The 17,528-nt window shown below is 37.1% G+C and overlaps 2 protein-coding genes across 2 annotated transcripts in view; one reads left to right on the top strand and one right to left on the bottom strand.

Annotated features, from left to right (window-relative positions):
- Nucleotides 1-17,528, top strand: part of UBAC2 (UBA domain containing 2) — an 88,278-nt gene that overhangs the window by 39,426 nt on the left and 31,324 nt on the right. The window lies entirely within an intron of this gene.
- Nucleotides 199-10,796, bottom strand: LOC134548646 (G-protein coupled receptor 183-like). The gene is made up of 2 exons (XM_063393544.1): nt 10,711-10,796; nt 199-3,201 (listed from the first exon to the last, which is right to left on the bottom strand). Coding segments are annotated over exons 1-2 (1,107 nt in total). The 5' UTR covers nt 10,713-10,796; the 3' UTR covers nt 199-2,096.

A 17,528-nucleotide genomic window follows, 5' to 3' on the forward strand; every position in this document is an offset into this window, starting at 1 on the left:
TCAACTTAAAAGAGTGTAGCTACCTGCAGTATGTGGTGTTTTAATATACATTTAAGTTATATTTTACAGACAAATATAAAAATAGCTTCTTGTCTTTAAGATTTTACAGTCACAGATGAAAGGCATACTAGAACCCCAAAAAAGCCTAGACATTAGTAGAATAAAATAAGCTTGTACTAGTGAGATGTTAACAATACTTATATTTTATTTCTACCACTTCTAGGTATTCATGAGTGATCTGTCTGTGATTTTATCTGGTTACCATTTGCTTAATTCAATAGGAACGCATTCTTAAATAATATTTTAAAATAGTTTATTAAAAAAGCTGACAAGAACAGAACCGCTAGAACATACAGAATTAAGTAGAACTTCTTTTGATAAAAGTTTTTCTTCTTGCGCTGCTTTTCTGAAGCTGCATAGTGTCTTTTAGAATTAGAAAAGAGAGAATTAGTATTTTAAAATCAGAACTCAATTTTGGCAAAGTGGTATGGAATATAGGGGGTTTTGTGGTTTCTTTGCCATATAAAGTAATTCTTAATTTAATGTTTCCGTACTGCTCTTCAGATATGATCCTTCTGTGTTTGCAGATGGACAGAGGTCAACATCTGAGGAAAGAAGGAATTTCAAAGATGACAAATGTAATGTGTTTGTTTGACTTCTACTACAGCCTCAATGTCAGAGAGATACAGCTGAAATAAATGACCTTTCTTCTGACATCTGGCATAGCTTTTACTGATGATTATCAGGCACTCTTTGATTTTCCATCACAACCTCCTGGTTGAGTTACCAAGTTGTGTTGGCCAGTGGAGGCATATTAATAAGATAGAACACTAAAGAAAGGATAGAGGGGCCAGGAATAAAGTAGGGAAGGAAACTGAAATGTGACGGAAGGGCACATCAGCAGGAACCCAGGGCTTACATCCTGGATTCTCAGCTGGTATTGAGCTGATTCCAGCAGGATGTGTTTAAGTCATTCGGTGTATTTCCTGAGCCAATTTCAGCATGCCTGAAGGGATCCCAGATACGCTGTATATACAGAAGGTGTGATGGGAAAACTTGTTCTTTCCCAGCCAGTTCTGCTGGTCTCATTTATTGATCTCTCAGGTAAACAGTGCTTAAAGAGAGGTAGTCATCTCACACCATCAAAATTAATCCTTTAATTTACTTTTTGGTGGTCTCAACTATGAACATTTATTCAGGTTTCTAAAGCATTTGTCTTGTGTCCACGTCTGACTTCTGCAGAAGTTCTGAAGAACACTGTATCACTGTTTTTAACTGAAATGGTGCAGTTTTCATGTTACAGTCTCTTGCTTCAAATTTTGTTTATAAATAATCTATATACAACAGGAGTAGAGAGAGAGACTTTTTACAATACACACTAGAAAGGAAAGTTTCCCTTTAGGAAAGGGAATAAAGCGATAATACACCTTGTGAAGATGAGTGATTTAACATACAGGAGACGTTCAGTGTTGGGGAGAACCAAACAGTTCATTACCTTTTCATGTGCTGTATTTGACAATGTTTTCTATGTGAATTGTCCAATAAGGCATTTGTGCTCCAAATATTGTAAATGCGGTTTCACCTACAAAGAGCTATAAACTAAGGACTTGTCCTAGTCAAATGAGCAAAGAAGTTTTCCATTTTATCTCAAAATTTTAATTCCTCTGTTTGTGTGACTGGGCAAACAAAACCATTGCTGTAATTGGAGCTCAGCTAGAAGTCTTGAAATTTTCAGATGTTCTGGTTGTAGTTGGTCTGAATTGTAAGCTATATTTGTACTCAATCCAAACTGTGATTTGACTCTGCTTGAGTTAGTAACATCCAGGCACATGTATGTGCAGCATGGAATCTAAACATTCACAATAGTGCATATTTCCTGGAAAAAAATAAGAGATCAGTCAGTAGGATACAGCAAGAAGATTATAATGCTGAATTTTCCTGCTGTTCTGTGACAAACCTTTTTCAGTCCATCACTCCTTGATTCCCTGACATCCTGAGAAACAGAATTTTACTTAAGCTACTGTAGGGGAGCACTAAGAGTTTTTGCTGTGCACCCTGCATTTTTAGGCTTGGTCCGCTGTGGTGTACTACAGACTTTATTTTTCAGGTAGCTTTCCATTGGGAGATTTAGCAAGTACCGTCATTTGTGTTTCTCCTGCATCACGTGAGCTTTCTTCATGATGGGACCTGGCAGCACTTGAAATTGATACACTCACTTGTCGTCTCAGTATTTTCAGTACAGTTCTCTTGTATCCTTTGCATGCAAAGAAATAGATGAAAGGATCTAGGCAGCAGTTAAAATTCATCAGAAATACAGTATAATGGAGTGACTTCTGGAAAATTTTCTTTTCGGTGCACAAGGGTTCTTGCTGAAGTTTCTTAATCATGTGTTGTATGATTGCAACATGATAAGGAGTAAAGCAGATAACGAACACTATAATTACAAATATGATTGTATTGATGGCTTTTTTATTTATCCCTGATTTTTCAGTCAGTGGGTTTTCCTTGGCTGTTTGAAAAAGTTTGCAGCTGATTTGAGAGTAGCAAAATAGAATAATCCCCAGGGGAATAAGGTACCCTATTAAACAGGCAGCAAGAAGTATAAGCGGTAGATGTTCTATTTTCTCAAAGTTTGGATATTCCATACATGTAGTCCTTTCATTTTCTTCCTGTGACATGGACTGTATAAGTAATGGGAAAGTTTGACTGAACACAAGAAACCAGACAAAGACACAAATGCCCTTGGCATATTTAATCCTTCTGATCTTGTATCGGAAGGGGTGGACAACAGCGAAGAACCTGTCAATGCTCAGGCACGTCATGAAGTTTACACCTGCGTAGGTGTTGATGTAGAACAGGAGCGCGGTGATTCGACACAGCGCTTCTCCAAAGGGCCAGTGAAATCCCAGGCCGTAGTAGGCTATCCTGGTTGGCAAGGCAATGCAGAACAGCAGGTCGGAGAAGACGAGATTTGTTGAATAGAGGGTAGTGGAGTTGATCTTCTTTCTGTTTTTAAAAATGACGGTGAGGGCAATGGTGTTTCCAAGCACCCCAAGAATCAAGATGGAGCCGTAGAAGACAGACAGTAATACCCGCGCAGTGTCTTTGTGCTCGTATAAGTCACAGGTGGAAATGTTGGTCTCAGAGGCTGTGAAAGGATCCATTTCTGCAACCACTGTTGTTGCAGGAAGCTCAGTAGACCTAACATGAAAAAACAAAACAACAAAAGGGAACATTTTGTAAGAAATGTAGATAAACTACTTCTACATAACAGTGGACAGCCTCTGTTGCAAAATAGGACTAAAAATGAAATGAGACTTCACTGCTGCAGTAAAATACTTTAGGACTCTCTCTGAAAACAAACAAACAAATGGTGCCTTTTGGCTTTTCTGTTTTGATCCCAATTGCTTCTTTAATAAAGAAAATCAGACGGGGCCAATGTAATGAACCATGGATGTAATATATTTGGAAAGTGTAGTCTATAGATGCTCAGGAGGTGGGAGACTGTTTAAAGCAAACTGAGAGGGAAAAAGAGTCTGAAGAAACCACACGATAAAACATCAAATAAAATCTCTAGAGATCAGACAAGCAGACAAAATGTTTTAAATGCATTTTATTTAATTTTAAGGGAATTTTTATTCCTAACAATTCACAAAGTGATGCTTTAACTTGTTTAGAGAAACTTTTTTTCTCTTCTTATCATATTGACATTATACTAGAATCATAGATTCATTTAGGTAGGAAAAGACCCTTAAGATCATAGATTCCAACCATAATAACTTGTTTAATTCTAGTTTTAAGAATTGGCTTTTGAAATCTAATTCAAATATTGTTACATACATAAATTCTTAAGACTACTACTTTAATCACTGTTTATTGACCCTGTTAAAGAGGGGAAGTGCAGGTGAACTATTTTACATTTTGTCAATTTAATACATTTTAGAAATTGTTACATCTGTAGTCATAAGTAGCATAGAAAAGTTGCAAAGTGGCAGTGATTTGGAGGGCTTAAAAATATTTTAAAATGATCCAGCAGAATTTCAGAAATGGAAAGAATCCCGTCCTGTTGATACTGCTCACAGTGCAAACATTTCCTAGGTCTGTGTTACCTGGCAGTTGTATAGTGTAAGAATGAAACTCAGGAACGATGCAGCATCTCATGTTACTCCTTGGGCAGCTGTTCCACAAAAGGGTGCCTCTTAGAGACACCATTTATGAATTTAAACAGCAATCAAAACAAGATTGCTTCTGTTTTAACAAAGAATACTACCTGAAGATAAAAACTGTTGCAACTGGAATTTTAAGTCTGTCTTGTACTTTTAATTAACATGTCTATGTTATTTCTGAGGATCTGTCATTCAATACACAATATTTACAAAGAACTGTAGCCTGTTGCACTTCCAAAATGTCTTTCTGGGAAATACCTCTCAGTTTTAAGGGATTTAAACCACACATTTTAGAAAGCATTCATTATCCTTTTATTAACTTGTGGAAGCATTAAAATTAGTATTTTCTTTCATGATTTGAGGAGATTGTCCTCCTTATTTCAGGGTGTTTACCATTAATGGTTCTCTGTAAATGGTAAACCTGCAGGTAGTGGATGATGTGTATTAAAATATGTAAATTAGTTACATTACATGTTTAAGGTAGAAATTTGACTTCCAGGTAGTACATTAAGTCTGTGTTTGCTGCATTCCATAGACAGGAGGGAAGACAGGTGAGTGATTTCTGACTGATAGGTGTACAATGTTCTTATTCTTAGATATTTGTGAAGTAAGTACTGTCTGTCAAGAGATGGGAATACTGTGTTCAGGGTTGTATGTCAAATCTGAAGTGGGAATTCTGTGCCTTAAATAAAGGAACTAATCTGGTAAATAACAATTCCAGCTGTAGTGCAGATTCAAGAATGTCAGTAATTTTATATTAGTTAATTCCGCATTGTTCCTGCTGTCTTGGTGTTAGTGTGTTAAGTGATTGATTAATACAGTAATTATTACCCTGAGGATAGTTCTGGTATGATTTCCTCTCATCTTTTCCTTTGTAGAAGTGTTTAGGATGGCTTTTGTTTTACCTAAGTGTAACAGGCTACTGTTTGCATCAAATGATGTGGGTTTGTGTAGGCACCTGTATATGAGTCAGTGAAGTATTTTGTTTCTCATATTTAAATGCTTCTAATTCTTGTTCACACTCTGAGCATCACGTCTATCTTATATTAATCTTTTTCTTGAAATTTAGGTAAAATAATTTGTCAGCATATTTTGGAAAGGACAATCTAAGATTTGTGATAAACAATTCAATTGCAGTAACTAGCTACAGCATATTAAGTGCATGATTTTATTTTTGCTTTAAACTTGTAATAGTTTTGGTTCAAAAATACTGCACATAATTGCCACATCCATTCATATGTCTTTCTATAGACATTTGTAAAATGTAGTAATATCTAATTTACAAACACATTGAACTAATAGGAAAAAAGCTATATTCAGTAAAATATGTTGTTTTTACATCAAGATTAGAATTTTATAAATCACATGTTACCTAATTTTGTGTGTGAAATTGGAACTTTAATGCAATAAATTAATCTAGAACTTGTTCCAAATAGGATGTTCATCTTCACATGTAACTGTGGCTATATGGAGAAAGAGTCTTAGTTGAGACAGTGTTTGTGTCTATCCACATGACACACGGTGCTAGCATGGATACATATTGGGAGCAGTTCCATGGCAGGACAAACTGGCCACAAATGGATGAGGAGAAAGCTGGAGGAGCACAGCTCATGGATGGGTCTTCAGGGCAGTGTGCAGTCAGCCAAACTGTGCTCTTTGGCAGGCTCTTCTGCCTGCTGTGGGAGTCAGCCCAAGGGCCAAAAAGTATTCTTTTTGATCCTCTGTTATCACCAAAATATTTTGACTGTTAACGCAGGGAACACATTTTACAATGCTGTAGATGAGTATTAGTGTTTTCTCTACCTGTTGGTATGTATGGGCATTTTTGAGAGTCACCAAGGTGTTTAGGTGCTACAGCACCTGATTATAAAAGAGAGATTTTATCTGGTTTGTGGCCCAAACAGATAATAAAGTTGATACCATCCACCACACTGTGCATCACCCAAGCTGTGGTAACTTCTTTGTACTTCTGAACTCTAACTGTTGTTGGATGAGCTCCATTCACCTCAGCAAATATTTCACATTTTCTTGGCAATCTTGGAGAGGGCTTCATTAAAAATAATGTTTTCTTCCTGAAAGATGTCTAGGCTATTAAGATAAGACATTTTAAAAAAATCCCATTCCTTATGTCAGGTTGCTGTTTATTTCTTGGCAGCAATCCTGAGTGACACCTCTTATACATACAGCATATGACATCCTCTACAGAATGTATCTAAAAAAAGGACATTTTTGGAGTACTTTTTGTGAGTTTTGCATTGTTGGAGAATAAATGGAGAATTTTACATCCTTACTGCTGCAAGCCTCAGACTAGCTGGACATGACCCTGTTTTAATAAGCTGTGTGCCTGAATAGCTCATGAGAACATGGCCATTTACTGTCTGAAATCCAGATGCACCAATGAATTTACCCTCTAGAATCCCTACTAAAACTTTTGCTCTCCTACGTTGTTGGATTAAAGACCCTTCCGGTGGCTTTCCAGGTTTATTAGTGATACTACTTAGAAGTATATACATGGAAGAAAGATAATATTAATTTCCCTTACCAATTAAATAATTTTAGAAAACAGTACCAGAGGTTTTTTTCTTAAAGTTACATGCCAAAATGTTAAGGTATAAAGTACTGAAAATTCCCTGTCTGTATATCTGTATTGTAAAGAGGGTTGTTCAGGTTTTCACATTTTCTGAGTCTCTAAACACTCAGTGGCACAGACCCCTTACTCACTTAATGTAATCTTTTGTATAGTTTAGATTATATTATTTTAGTTATTGTATATGAATTCTAGTAACTTTTCATTTAAAGCAGACTTTCTAAGATGCTGTTGTTTGGAGAGAAGACAAAATTTCTCTGAAGAGAAAACAAATTACCCATTTGTACTCTGGTCTTTAGTCAGTCAACATCCCTGTTAAAGAAAGTGTGTGTCTCTTACTTAAATATCTCTAAAATTGATATGCAATTGCTGTTTTCATTGAGTCCCTTTACCTTTACACAATCTCATGGTTTGGGCAATTTGAGGTAAACTTCTCAAATATTTCACCACAAGGTGAAATGATCCTGTGATTCACCCTATCTTAAGGTATCTCCAGTGTAAGGGCATGGCCATTGCACTCTGCTATGACCTGGGAGGACGTTATGCCTGGGAGAGTTTAAAATTATTTTACTGTTAAATACAATGCCCAGGCTTGCAACCAGTGCAGATTGTTCTATATTATTCTTCCCCTTGCCATTTACAAGTCTTCACCCTATGTTTGGTTTCTGACCAGCAAATTCCTTTAGTCAATTACCTCTCGAGATTTGTTAGCTAGGCAGCTGCTAGTCTGTTCTCTGTGCTTCTTGATGTTTCACAGCAATAGCATCCATCTGGGGAAAAAATTCACCGCACAATGGCAAGCTGCTTACAAAATCTAGCATGTCTGAAATCTGTGCAGGTGCCTTTCTAAACCAATATTGTAATCTCAACAAAGAAGGAAAAACAGCTTGTGTAGATTTATGTTGGGTGAAAACATTTGGCTGGCATTAGTCGTTTGTTTTATGTTTATACATTTGTTTTGTGTTTAATCCCCCCAGCAAAAGGGGTTTGATGAACAGGATGGTGACTCCAGTCTGGAAGTACAGTGTAATCCAAAGCTCTGATTCATAGACGTGTTCATGTATGATGAGCTTTATATGTAGTATCATAATATTACATACATGTAACTGTTAAGCAGCATAGACTTAAGCTGTTAGCCAGCATTTGCAGTGTTACACCTTAGATTACCTGAGTTGGGGTTGTGTGCAAGCAGTGGTGCAAAGCTCTCTCCATATGCTAAATGAAATTTCTTCTTGTTCTCATCTCCTGCTTTTGCTGAGGAGCACCATCTGTCTTTTCTGCAGAACAGCGGACATGTAGAAGGCTTTTACTGTGTATTGTAATCTAACGTGATTTTTCTGTGTCTCTTCATAATTTTTATTCTTTGAAGATGAATCCCTGGTCCATTTGTCCCTGGTCCAGTTGCTAATTTAAGGATACCAATTATATTCTTGGATAGAAAGATCTCTCCTGGCTCTCTATACATAGTATGGTTTAATCACTGTGAGATGGACAATATTTCTTTAACAAGTCATGTTGGGGGTTAATGTTGTTTTTCTATTCATAAAGAGTATAAATTATTTTAAAGGAGTGGTCAGGAAAGAGACTTCTCTTCCCTGCAAGATTCACTGATCTTACAGTCCTCTATAGATAAAATCTGTGTAGGTCTTACATTGTTTTAGAACAGTAGAAGATGCAAAATATACAGTGTTGTGTTTTTGTAGGTTTAATTTTTTCCTTAATCTCAAAATTATTTTTTTCTGTTGACCAGTCATATTTACTGTTTATATCTCTATTTTACCGAATGGGTGATCTTTATTGTAGAGCGTTTCCTCTGTTTGAGAAAAAGTCTTGATTCATCTAAGTTACGAGTATTAAAAAGAGTGTTGTTTTGTATTAATATTAAATATTAAAATATTTAATATTAAAAAGTTGCGTAGTAGAATGCTTTGTCAAAATAGAAAGAACATATACCTAAGGTACATAATAGGGTGTATGGACTGGCAGCTGGGGACTGCACTTTGTTTAATAGAAGCTGAGGCGAGAGACAGGCACAGACGGGCATGACTTAAAGCTTCCTCTTTCTTTCTAATACTTTAACACTCGTATGCTTCTAGTGCTTTATGTTAAGATTTTTTTCAAAAGCTGTTGAGTTTTGTGTTTCAAAGTCCTGTGAGTCAGCCTGATGACCTGAGGATGGAGTCCTCAGGTCACAACTCACAGCTAATTTTGGTGAGTTTCTAGGCTAGTGCTTTTATCCCTCTTTGGTGTAGATCCAAATTTGTTGGCACAGTAACCCCAAATTTGCAATGCACACATCAGAGAATCCCAAATATGTATTTCATTAATTAAATTGTCTTAATAGTGGCTATAAAGAATTAGAGCATTCTTTAGCTGCTTAACAGAATATGCAAGTGCACAAGTCTGTGGGATCTTTATGGTCCTGCTTTGGTCTATTACTATAGATTTTGCATGACAGTTGTTGTATGACAGTTATATTTGGTGCTGAAAAATAATAGAAACTACAGTAAGGGAGAAGGAAATAAAAGGAGTTGAGTTGAAGTGTTGCACAAATTTTTAAAGAAAAAGTGGAAGTCATTTGAAGGGTACGCCCTGCTCTAATCTGTTGGATCTCTCTTTACAAGGGTGATCTGTTCTATAAAAAGTGAGAACTATCTAACATAAATAATATCTGCCAAAAACACATACTAATGTGAAGAGGTCTGCTGATGCTAAGGTGATTAACTTCTCTTCAGTTTGCTTGCTTAAGTATACTAAATGTAAAAAGGAGAGAGCCTAAAACTAGAGCAAATAAGCAAAATAAAAGTGTGAGCCACTGAAAATGACATTCTTCCCAGCAGAAGAAAAACGTAGTCAAATGAGGATTTGTATTTTAGTGCTAGAAGACATGCACACCTTTTTGAGTTTGGGCATTTTTTCTGAGTTATATGAAACCCATACAGGTATAGTATTTAATTTTAGGGTTTACAGCTTCAAATTACAACTTCTGTATTAAGTTTATTATTTTCTATACATGCTCCTGAGTCTTTTGACAAAAAATGAATGAGATTTGAGCTCTTAAAGACTAATTGCCAGGTAAATTTTCAATCCCCTTGTCTTTTCAGGAGCAGCCTGACGTTAGACAGAGTTCTTGTATTCTCTGCTCAGAGTTGAACAGTCTGTCTTGTTTTGCCAGAATAACAGGAAAAATGTATCTTTTTAAATTGGGAAGGTATATAAAAATCATACCACTTGTAATATTTCTTCAGCTTTGTGGCACAAAGATCAGTAATAAGGAGAAAGATGCTTGGTCTTTGCAATTCAGAAGAAGAAAGCCTCCTAAAAACCTTGAAATTAGTGTGCACTAGAAGTTAAAAGAGGAATTAGCTCATAAAGCTTTGAATTCTTAAAATGCTTAGTTGCAATATTCAGACATGAGAAGAGTGAGGAGTTTTCGAGCTGATAATAAACACTGTTTTCATAGACAAGGAACGCATGTGATTAGAGCAGGCTGTGCATTCACAACCACAGTATGGATTTGTTTTAAGGCTCTCTCTTACTATTATTCTGTGAGGTTCAGTGATTTTACAGTTTCAGTGCTTTCCTTGCTACTTCTACAGTAGTTACTTTTGCATTAGTATAATTTAAATTAGTGTTGCTAAAAATTATCTCAGTTAAGGCAGTATGAAATGTTTCCCTGTGATTGTCAGAAGGCTGTATTGTAAGAAAAGGGTTGGAGTAACTTGTTGATGCTATAGATCAGCAGTTCCTTTAAGTGGAAACTAACTAACAGCAGATTAATATGGGAATATAAAATATCAGAGAATTTTTTCCATGGGCCTTTCCCATACAAAGATCATTTATCCTTAATACCAAATGAAAATATCCAGTATAATGCAAAAAAGGGAATATTTTTGGAATTGTTTGCTGTTGGTCAGTGGTAAAGGAAAAAAGCAAAAAGTTTTTTTCGGTACTTACATCTCTGTAGCTTCTTGGATCCTCTAGGCAGTTAAGGGCATTAACAGGATGGCTTGACTGGGAAGGTTTACTCTTGCACATTGTTCTCAAGAGTGATTACGTGAGTCTTTTGTGGGAGGGGTAGGGTTTTTTCAAGTGCTTAAAAAAAACCCAGCCTGTTTGTATGCCGGTCTTGATTTGCTGCTGTTTTATGGGATGTGAAAGCATCTATTTTTGATTGTTTTACAATTAGTCTGCTCAAAGAATGTAATTAGAAACACTTCCACCTCCCCCCCCCCCAAGTTACGCATTACTGACTTTTGCAGAAGGGACTTTACCCAGAGGTTTACTTGACTAATTGTTGACCAACTAAAATCCCTCATACGTGAAAAACTTTGTTTATATGCCATCTGCATTTAAAAATACCCTAGTTTACAGCAAAAAGCAGAGTGGTTAGTACATGCTTTAAAACTTCTTACCGATGAGATCTGATGCAGCATGAGGAAACCTCAAAAGTGAGACATACCCATATGCGCCCGTGGACATTCCCAGCATGGTTTTAGTATCATAATGATGAGGATTTACAGAAATGCCTTTCAAAAATATATGAAGGAGTTAAAGAACTCTGGGACTTGAGGAGATTAGTAAGAATGTCTGCCTTTGTAAGCTGTTTATTACATTTTAAGCAGTGACAATGATAATAATAGTAACAATAATGTTAATAATGAAAAATGTAAGGTAAGTACATGAAAGATAAAAAGCTTCTAAAGCACAAATCTGATTCCCCTAAAATAATATTGACAAGAGTGAGTGGCTAGGGAGTAGGAAGGGAGTGGGATGTCAAATTGTGGGTTAACCCATTTGTACCTGAAATAACCTTGTTTCTACGTGAAGAACTTTTAATGTAGGAGTTAAATTGTGTGTTTGTTAAGAGGATTTTGGAGATCAGAGATAGATGGAAAATCCTTTCGTTTGCTGTTAGAGGCTGTGGTTGAGAGTTACCTGGGATTTTCCCCAGAGACTGATACTGATCATTCATGACTGCAAAGGACTGTGTCATGACCTCATTTAGTGGCCTGATTTTAAACAACCAACAAGGCATGATAGGGCTATTTTTGGCAGGTCCAACCCATGCTGATTGTAGGATGCCTCTTTAGAAATGTTAGGGCTGTGTTCACAGCACAGGTGTTGGCTGACATTGTAGAGGTGAAGGTGTGTAGAAAGGTAGGATCTCTACATGTCCATCTCATGAGAAAGCCTCAAATAAATGCAGATCTAATGGCAAAGTTACTTTGTATTATAAGAAATGTTTTTGCTATAGCAGAACATAAGGCAATGTGAGCTCCTTTTTTACCTACTTGGAGCACTTGGTTGACACTGTACGCTGATTTTTCTGGTGTTGAATTCCCACTGTACACATGACTTGATTCCCCTTAGATGCCAAAGAGCTGAAGGGCTCTGTCTAGGGCTTTCAGCTCCTTAGTCTTAATGGAGCATTCATCTTCCAACATCACATTCAGAAGGTCTTTGGGAGAACTTACCAAAGTTAATTGGTAACTTATTCTGCATTTTTCCCTACTTGTTTTTGATTTTTTTTTTAATTATTCAGCTTCGTCCGAGAGTAAAATCACTTTAAATGAGGTAATGAGAATTCAGGACTGTTTAGAGGGAAATTGCACAGGGAACTTGCTTCATATGTACGCAAAGTAGTACCACAGTGTGGTTCCCTGTCCAGCACCTAAAATATGCTGTAGAAATGGGAAATTCTGAGATACGCAGACATGTCTTTGCTCAAGGGCTGACATTAGTACCCCAGCTTCTTAGTAAAAGAAATGTTTGTTTCAGAATTGTGTTACCATTATAAAACAATGCCAATATGTGTTTCCTGCTTTGATCTGATAAAATATTGCCTTCCTTTGATTAAGATACAGTACTAGACTGTACCCTTTGAGTCACTCTGGTGTATTAGCTACCAGTCCAGCCTAGCATGATGTGATGCTAAATGCTTGCGCTAAATGGTACAGCTAATGGTAATAGGTTGCATTCTTTCACTCACTGTTTATTCTTCTAGCGGTTTGTTTTCTGTTCTAATACAGCTGCTGTTGGTCCAATATTCTGTTTGACTGTTCCAGGATTTGAACATGTAAATGAAAAAATTGCTGTGTGTCAGAAGGTGTTTTTATTTACCACATATGTGCAGACATACATTTGTGTTTACCATATATGCGCAAACCATGTTCAGCTTTTGGCAGGCAAGGTGAGTAACACAGAACCCAGCAGGTTACAAAATATATTGTTGGATAGTCTTGGCATTAAAAACTGAAGTTTACTTTAGGATAGGTGTCTTCTGCCTTCATGAGGGGATTGTGAAGTGTTGGTTAGATGGTTAGTCTCAAATTTTAATGAACTGCATATTCATGGACAGGAGGAACCTTTCTTTTCACCTCCAGATGCATTTTTAAATTTTTTCTCTACATTCTTGCTGCTTTCCTGTAAAATATTGGCATTAACTCGTGAGTATTGGGTAATGGTTTTGCTAATGGTTTTGCTGCTATTGAGAGACCTCAGGCAATGGGATGTTCTGCTCATCTGTAGTGAAAGGGTTGGGTGCAGTAGATGGGCCCTTTGAGTCCAGGGCTCCAGCAGGTAGAGGAACACAACCATCAAGGGTGGTCACATTCCACAGAGTTACTTAATTTTAAGGAATTTTATTGTGAATATTCAGCATGTTCAGAATAAAGGCCGTCATCTTATCTGTAATATGGCAGTGTTTAGACTGACTGTAGAAACGCAGGTCACTGAAATTACTTTGTAACTTGAATTGCAAGTGCACTGTTTGCGTGCCTGTATTATCTGCAGCTGTTTTCATAAGTGATATTTTTAGTCCCCCAAAAAATACATGGTTGTGAATTTTGTCAGTTTAATGGTTTTTTGAAGAACTTGAATGAAGAAAAACACATCACCGCAGGCAGTATGTGTAGTGAGTCATTCTAAATAAAATAGGTTATTTCTGCAAACTTAATCCCACAGAACTTCTATGGACAACAGCAAGTATTTTGCAGAAGCTACATTTATTTAGTTTTCTAACCGTTAGTTCATGCATTTTAGAACCATTTTCCCTCTGTTTTGTGCATATATTTGTTAGTGCTAATGCTTGATTTTAATCTTCATTTAATAGTCTCTATTTTAGACTTTAAATAGTGCATTTCTCTTATAAGATATACCTGCCCCTTATTTTTTTCTTCTCTGACAGTAATTTTTACATCTCTGATTTTTTTTTTCAAGGATATTGTTTCTATATGTCTTTTTTCTTTGTACAAAATCAATCTCATCAATTCATATGATCTGGAATGTTCCCATCTGGTCACTGTGTTTCTGTTTCACTTCAAATATTGAAATTTAACATGCCCTTCAAAATGAGGATGTAATTATTGTAGAGATGGCTACAACAATACATCTTTGGGATGGACATGGTATCCATGTGGAATGTTCAAACTCTAGAATTCAGTTTTCAGGTTTTAGAGTTTTCTGGTTTGTTTGAAAATTTCATTTTCTAATGCACATGACTAAAATTAACTTCCTAAATATGAAGTGGGCAAAAACTCAGTTCAGAGTCAGAATATGCTTGTGTCTATAGTCCTTCTTTGCACACAGATACCACAGATTTCTAGGAGAAGTTAATCATGGCACATGAAAGGATGTTCCTGATATTCTCATAGTATAATGAACGAAGAGCTGGGGCAAAGGTCTCTGCAAGAGAGAAAGCGCAGGAAAGGCGACTAAAAGAGATGAGAGGGAAAGCAGAAACAAGAGGATAAGAAAGAAGTGAAGAAAAAGAAAACATTAGTTCTTCAATAAGAATATGTTTTCCTCTTGTAGATGTTGAATCTGATACATGCTACTAAACAACTAATTAACATAACTAAAAGAGTTAAGAGCCAGTCCTTTTATTTACAGTATGTGGATGGGTGTTTGTACCTGTCGAGTGAAATACTGGAACAGAAATTCCTCCAGTGATCATGAGCTTCAGGAGTAAGGCTTTGATTATTCGTGGAACAATAGGGTAGCTTGGGTTTGACAGGATCTCTGTCAGTCATGTAGTTCAACCTTGGGTTCAAAACATGTCCAACAAGAACAGGTTATTTTGGGCTGTGTGTATCTCTGGGGATGGAGATTGTAGCTCTGGGCAGCCTGGTAAAACACTGAACCATCATTACCCCATCTTGATTTGCTCCAGTATATTAATACCTTTCATGAAGCACGAAGCCCAAAAGTGGACACAGTGATTTAGGTTCAGGCTCGGAAGTGCTGAGCAATTACTTCTCCTGGCCTGATGATAACACACTTCTAATGCTGCCCTGTATGGAATTTTGCTTTCCTGCAAGGATAAAGTGACACTCAAAGGCTGACTAACACACAAAGGATTCTCCAGCTCCTTATCTGCAAATCTGTTTTCTAGCCATTCTATGCCACTGCTCAAGGTTGTTTCAACCCAGATGGAAGACTCCAGTTACTTCTGTTGAACTCCCTTACATTCCTAATGTCAGCTCTTTTCTCAAGTCCATCAAGGAATAGCTGACTGTGGTCCTGCTCTCCAAAGTATTGACTGCTCCCTCCAATTTGATTTCACTCATTAGCTTATTAGCAGTGCACTGTGTCCTGTCATCCAGGTTTAATAAAGACAATAAATAGTGTTCATCCTAGTATGGATCCCTGAGGGAAGCTGCAAGTAAGCGGTTGCCATTAAAGTTGGTGCTGCTGATCAGAACCTGTTGAGTCCAGCAATGCAGGCAGATTCCCTCAAATCTGCTTATACAATACCTATCTTCCCTGCTTTTTTTTAAGGGCTGAAGAGGAAACCAAGTCAAAGGCCATCCTGAAATCTGAGTGTACAACATTTGCCATCTTCCCCTTCCTTATCCACAGCACCAGAGCCGCTCTTGGTAAATCCATATGGGATATTAGCAGCTGCCTTGTCCATCATGTAAGTGGCAATGGCTTCTAGAAGCTTTGCTCTGTAACTTTCCCAGGGATAGAGGTGAGGCTTGTAGATACATGGATCTTCTTCTTGCCCTCCTTGAAGATGGGTCTGACATTTGCAATTAACCAGTCATCAGGAACCTGCCCTAATCACTGAGATGGTTCAGTGACATAGCATTGGCCAGCTCCCTCAGAACCCTGGGGTACAACCTATCTGGTCCTTTTGCCTCCTGGATGATCAGTTGGGCTCAAGAGCCTCCAAAGTGTCTTCCTTTACAGCAGGTGTTGCTCCAGTCCCACAGGAGGTTCAGAGACCTGCAAGGCCTGAGGGCAGAACTAACCAGTGAAAACTCACCCAAAAAAACCACTGAGTTCCCTGGCTTTTTTCTTGTCCTTTGTCAACAGGCTCACTTTTTTATCAGTGGGTCCACATTTTCCTTAACCATCCTTTTGTTGTACTTTACTGTGTCAGCCATATTCTAGGACTGCTGTGTGGATAACTTCTCTGACAGACCTGCTGTAGATAAGCATTATCCCCATATAGATATTCTAAAACAGGCAAAAGTAAACTATTGAAAGAACTGAAGGCAACAGAAAACATTAAGGGAAATTTTCAAAGTACAGAATTATATAACGAAAGTTGAGGGTGAAAGTTTAAAGTAATCGGAATTAATTTTCACAATGTGGAGCTGCCTGTACTATTGAGTTTCACAGAGCATTTTGAAGGGCACCAGTTTTGACAGTTAAAAAAAAGATATCTGAATGGATATTGGTGTAATACCTGTTTATATTAGATGTGAACTCTGTCTAAAAACCAAACACTGATGCCTTTAGGAGCATACCTCTGTGATGCCTATGAACTTACTGTTTTAGGAGAAAAGGCTCATGACTAAGTTTCCTCCACCTCTGCTGTGTTGTTGGGTACTGAGCAGTCTCAGACACTGGACTTTGAATTAAGCCAATCACTACTCTGAACTGGGATGGTGCTTTCTGTGGTCTCTGTTGACATAAATGGTGAATACTAGCATTTAGGGAACCTGTTGGTATTCTCCCATCTCTTTTTAAAGTGCACTTTCAGTCTTGGGAAATTCCTTTTTGTACTTTCCCGTCTTATGATTGAGTACACTCTTGCATGTGAAATCTGTGTCTGAGTCACTGTTTATCACAGGATCAATAAAACCTGAAAAGCATGCCACAATTTTGGTATTTTCTCAGTCAACTTGGTCAGAGTAGAAAGAAATAGTTTAAAATTACTATTCTAAGAAGAGAAAATATATTTTTCTTTGGTTTTCTTCTGTCTTCACTTACAAAACCTGATTTATTCAGTGAATATTGTCTACAGTGGAATAACTTCAGATAAAGAATAATTTTTGTATGTTGCTTTCTTATAACATTTAGACTCTTAGAACTTAAATAACTTCAGTTTATTTCAAGAATATGTTATGTCCATTTATACAGATTTATTTTGTTTGTATATTAAGTATTACATGCAAAATTTGGTGTCTGAATGAAATGCACTGGTTCTTGTTCACAAGATCAGATTAGGCATCTGGTCATTTTACAAAGGGCTTGAAGTCAGATTCTATGAATCTCCTTCCAGTGATGCTTTAAAAACTTAAAAACCACCTTGTGTTGTGATTAAGATGAGGACCCTAAGGGAAGTTTTATTTGTAGGGCCATGGAAGTCACTGGCAAAGTGACGTTAAAATGACAGTATTCCCATCTTAGATACTGCACTCTGTTGGCAATCCTCTAACACCTTAAGTCTGGCTAAATACCAGCATCTTAGCTTCATAAGTGAAGTGGTTTCCGTAACCTTTTGGGAAAGGTAAAATCCTTACCATTTTTCCATTGGAATT

This window comes from Prinia subflava, chromosome 3 (genome assembly GCF_021018805.1).
Source record: "Prinia subflava isolate CZ2003 ecotype Zambia chromosome 3, Cam_Psub_1.2, whole genome shotgun sequence".
NCBI classification, from domain to species: Eukaryota; Metazoa; Chordata; class Aves; order Passeriformes; family Cisticolidae; genus Prinia; species Prinia subflava.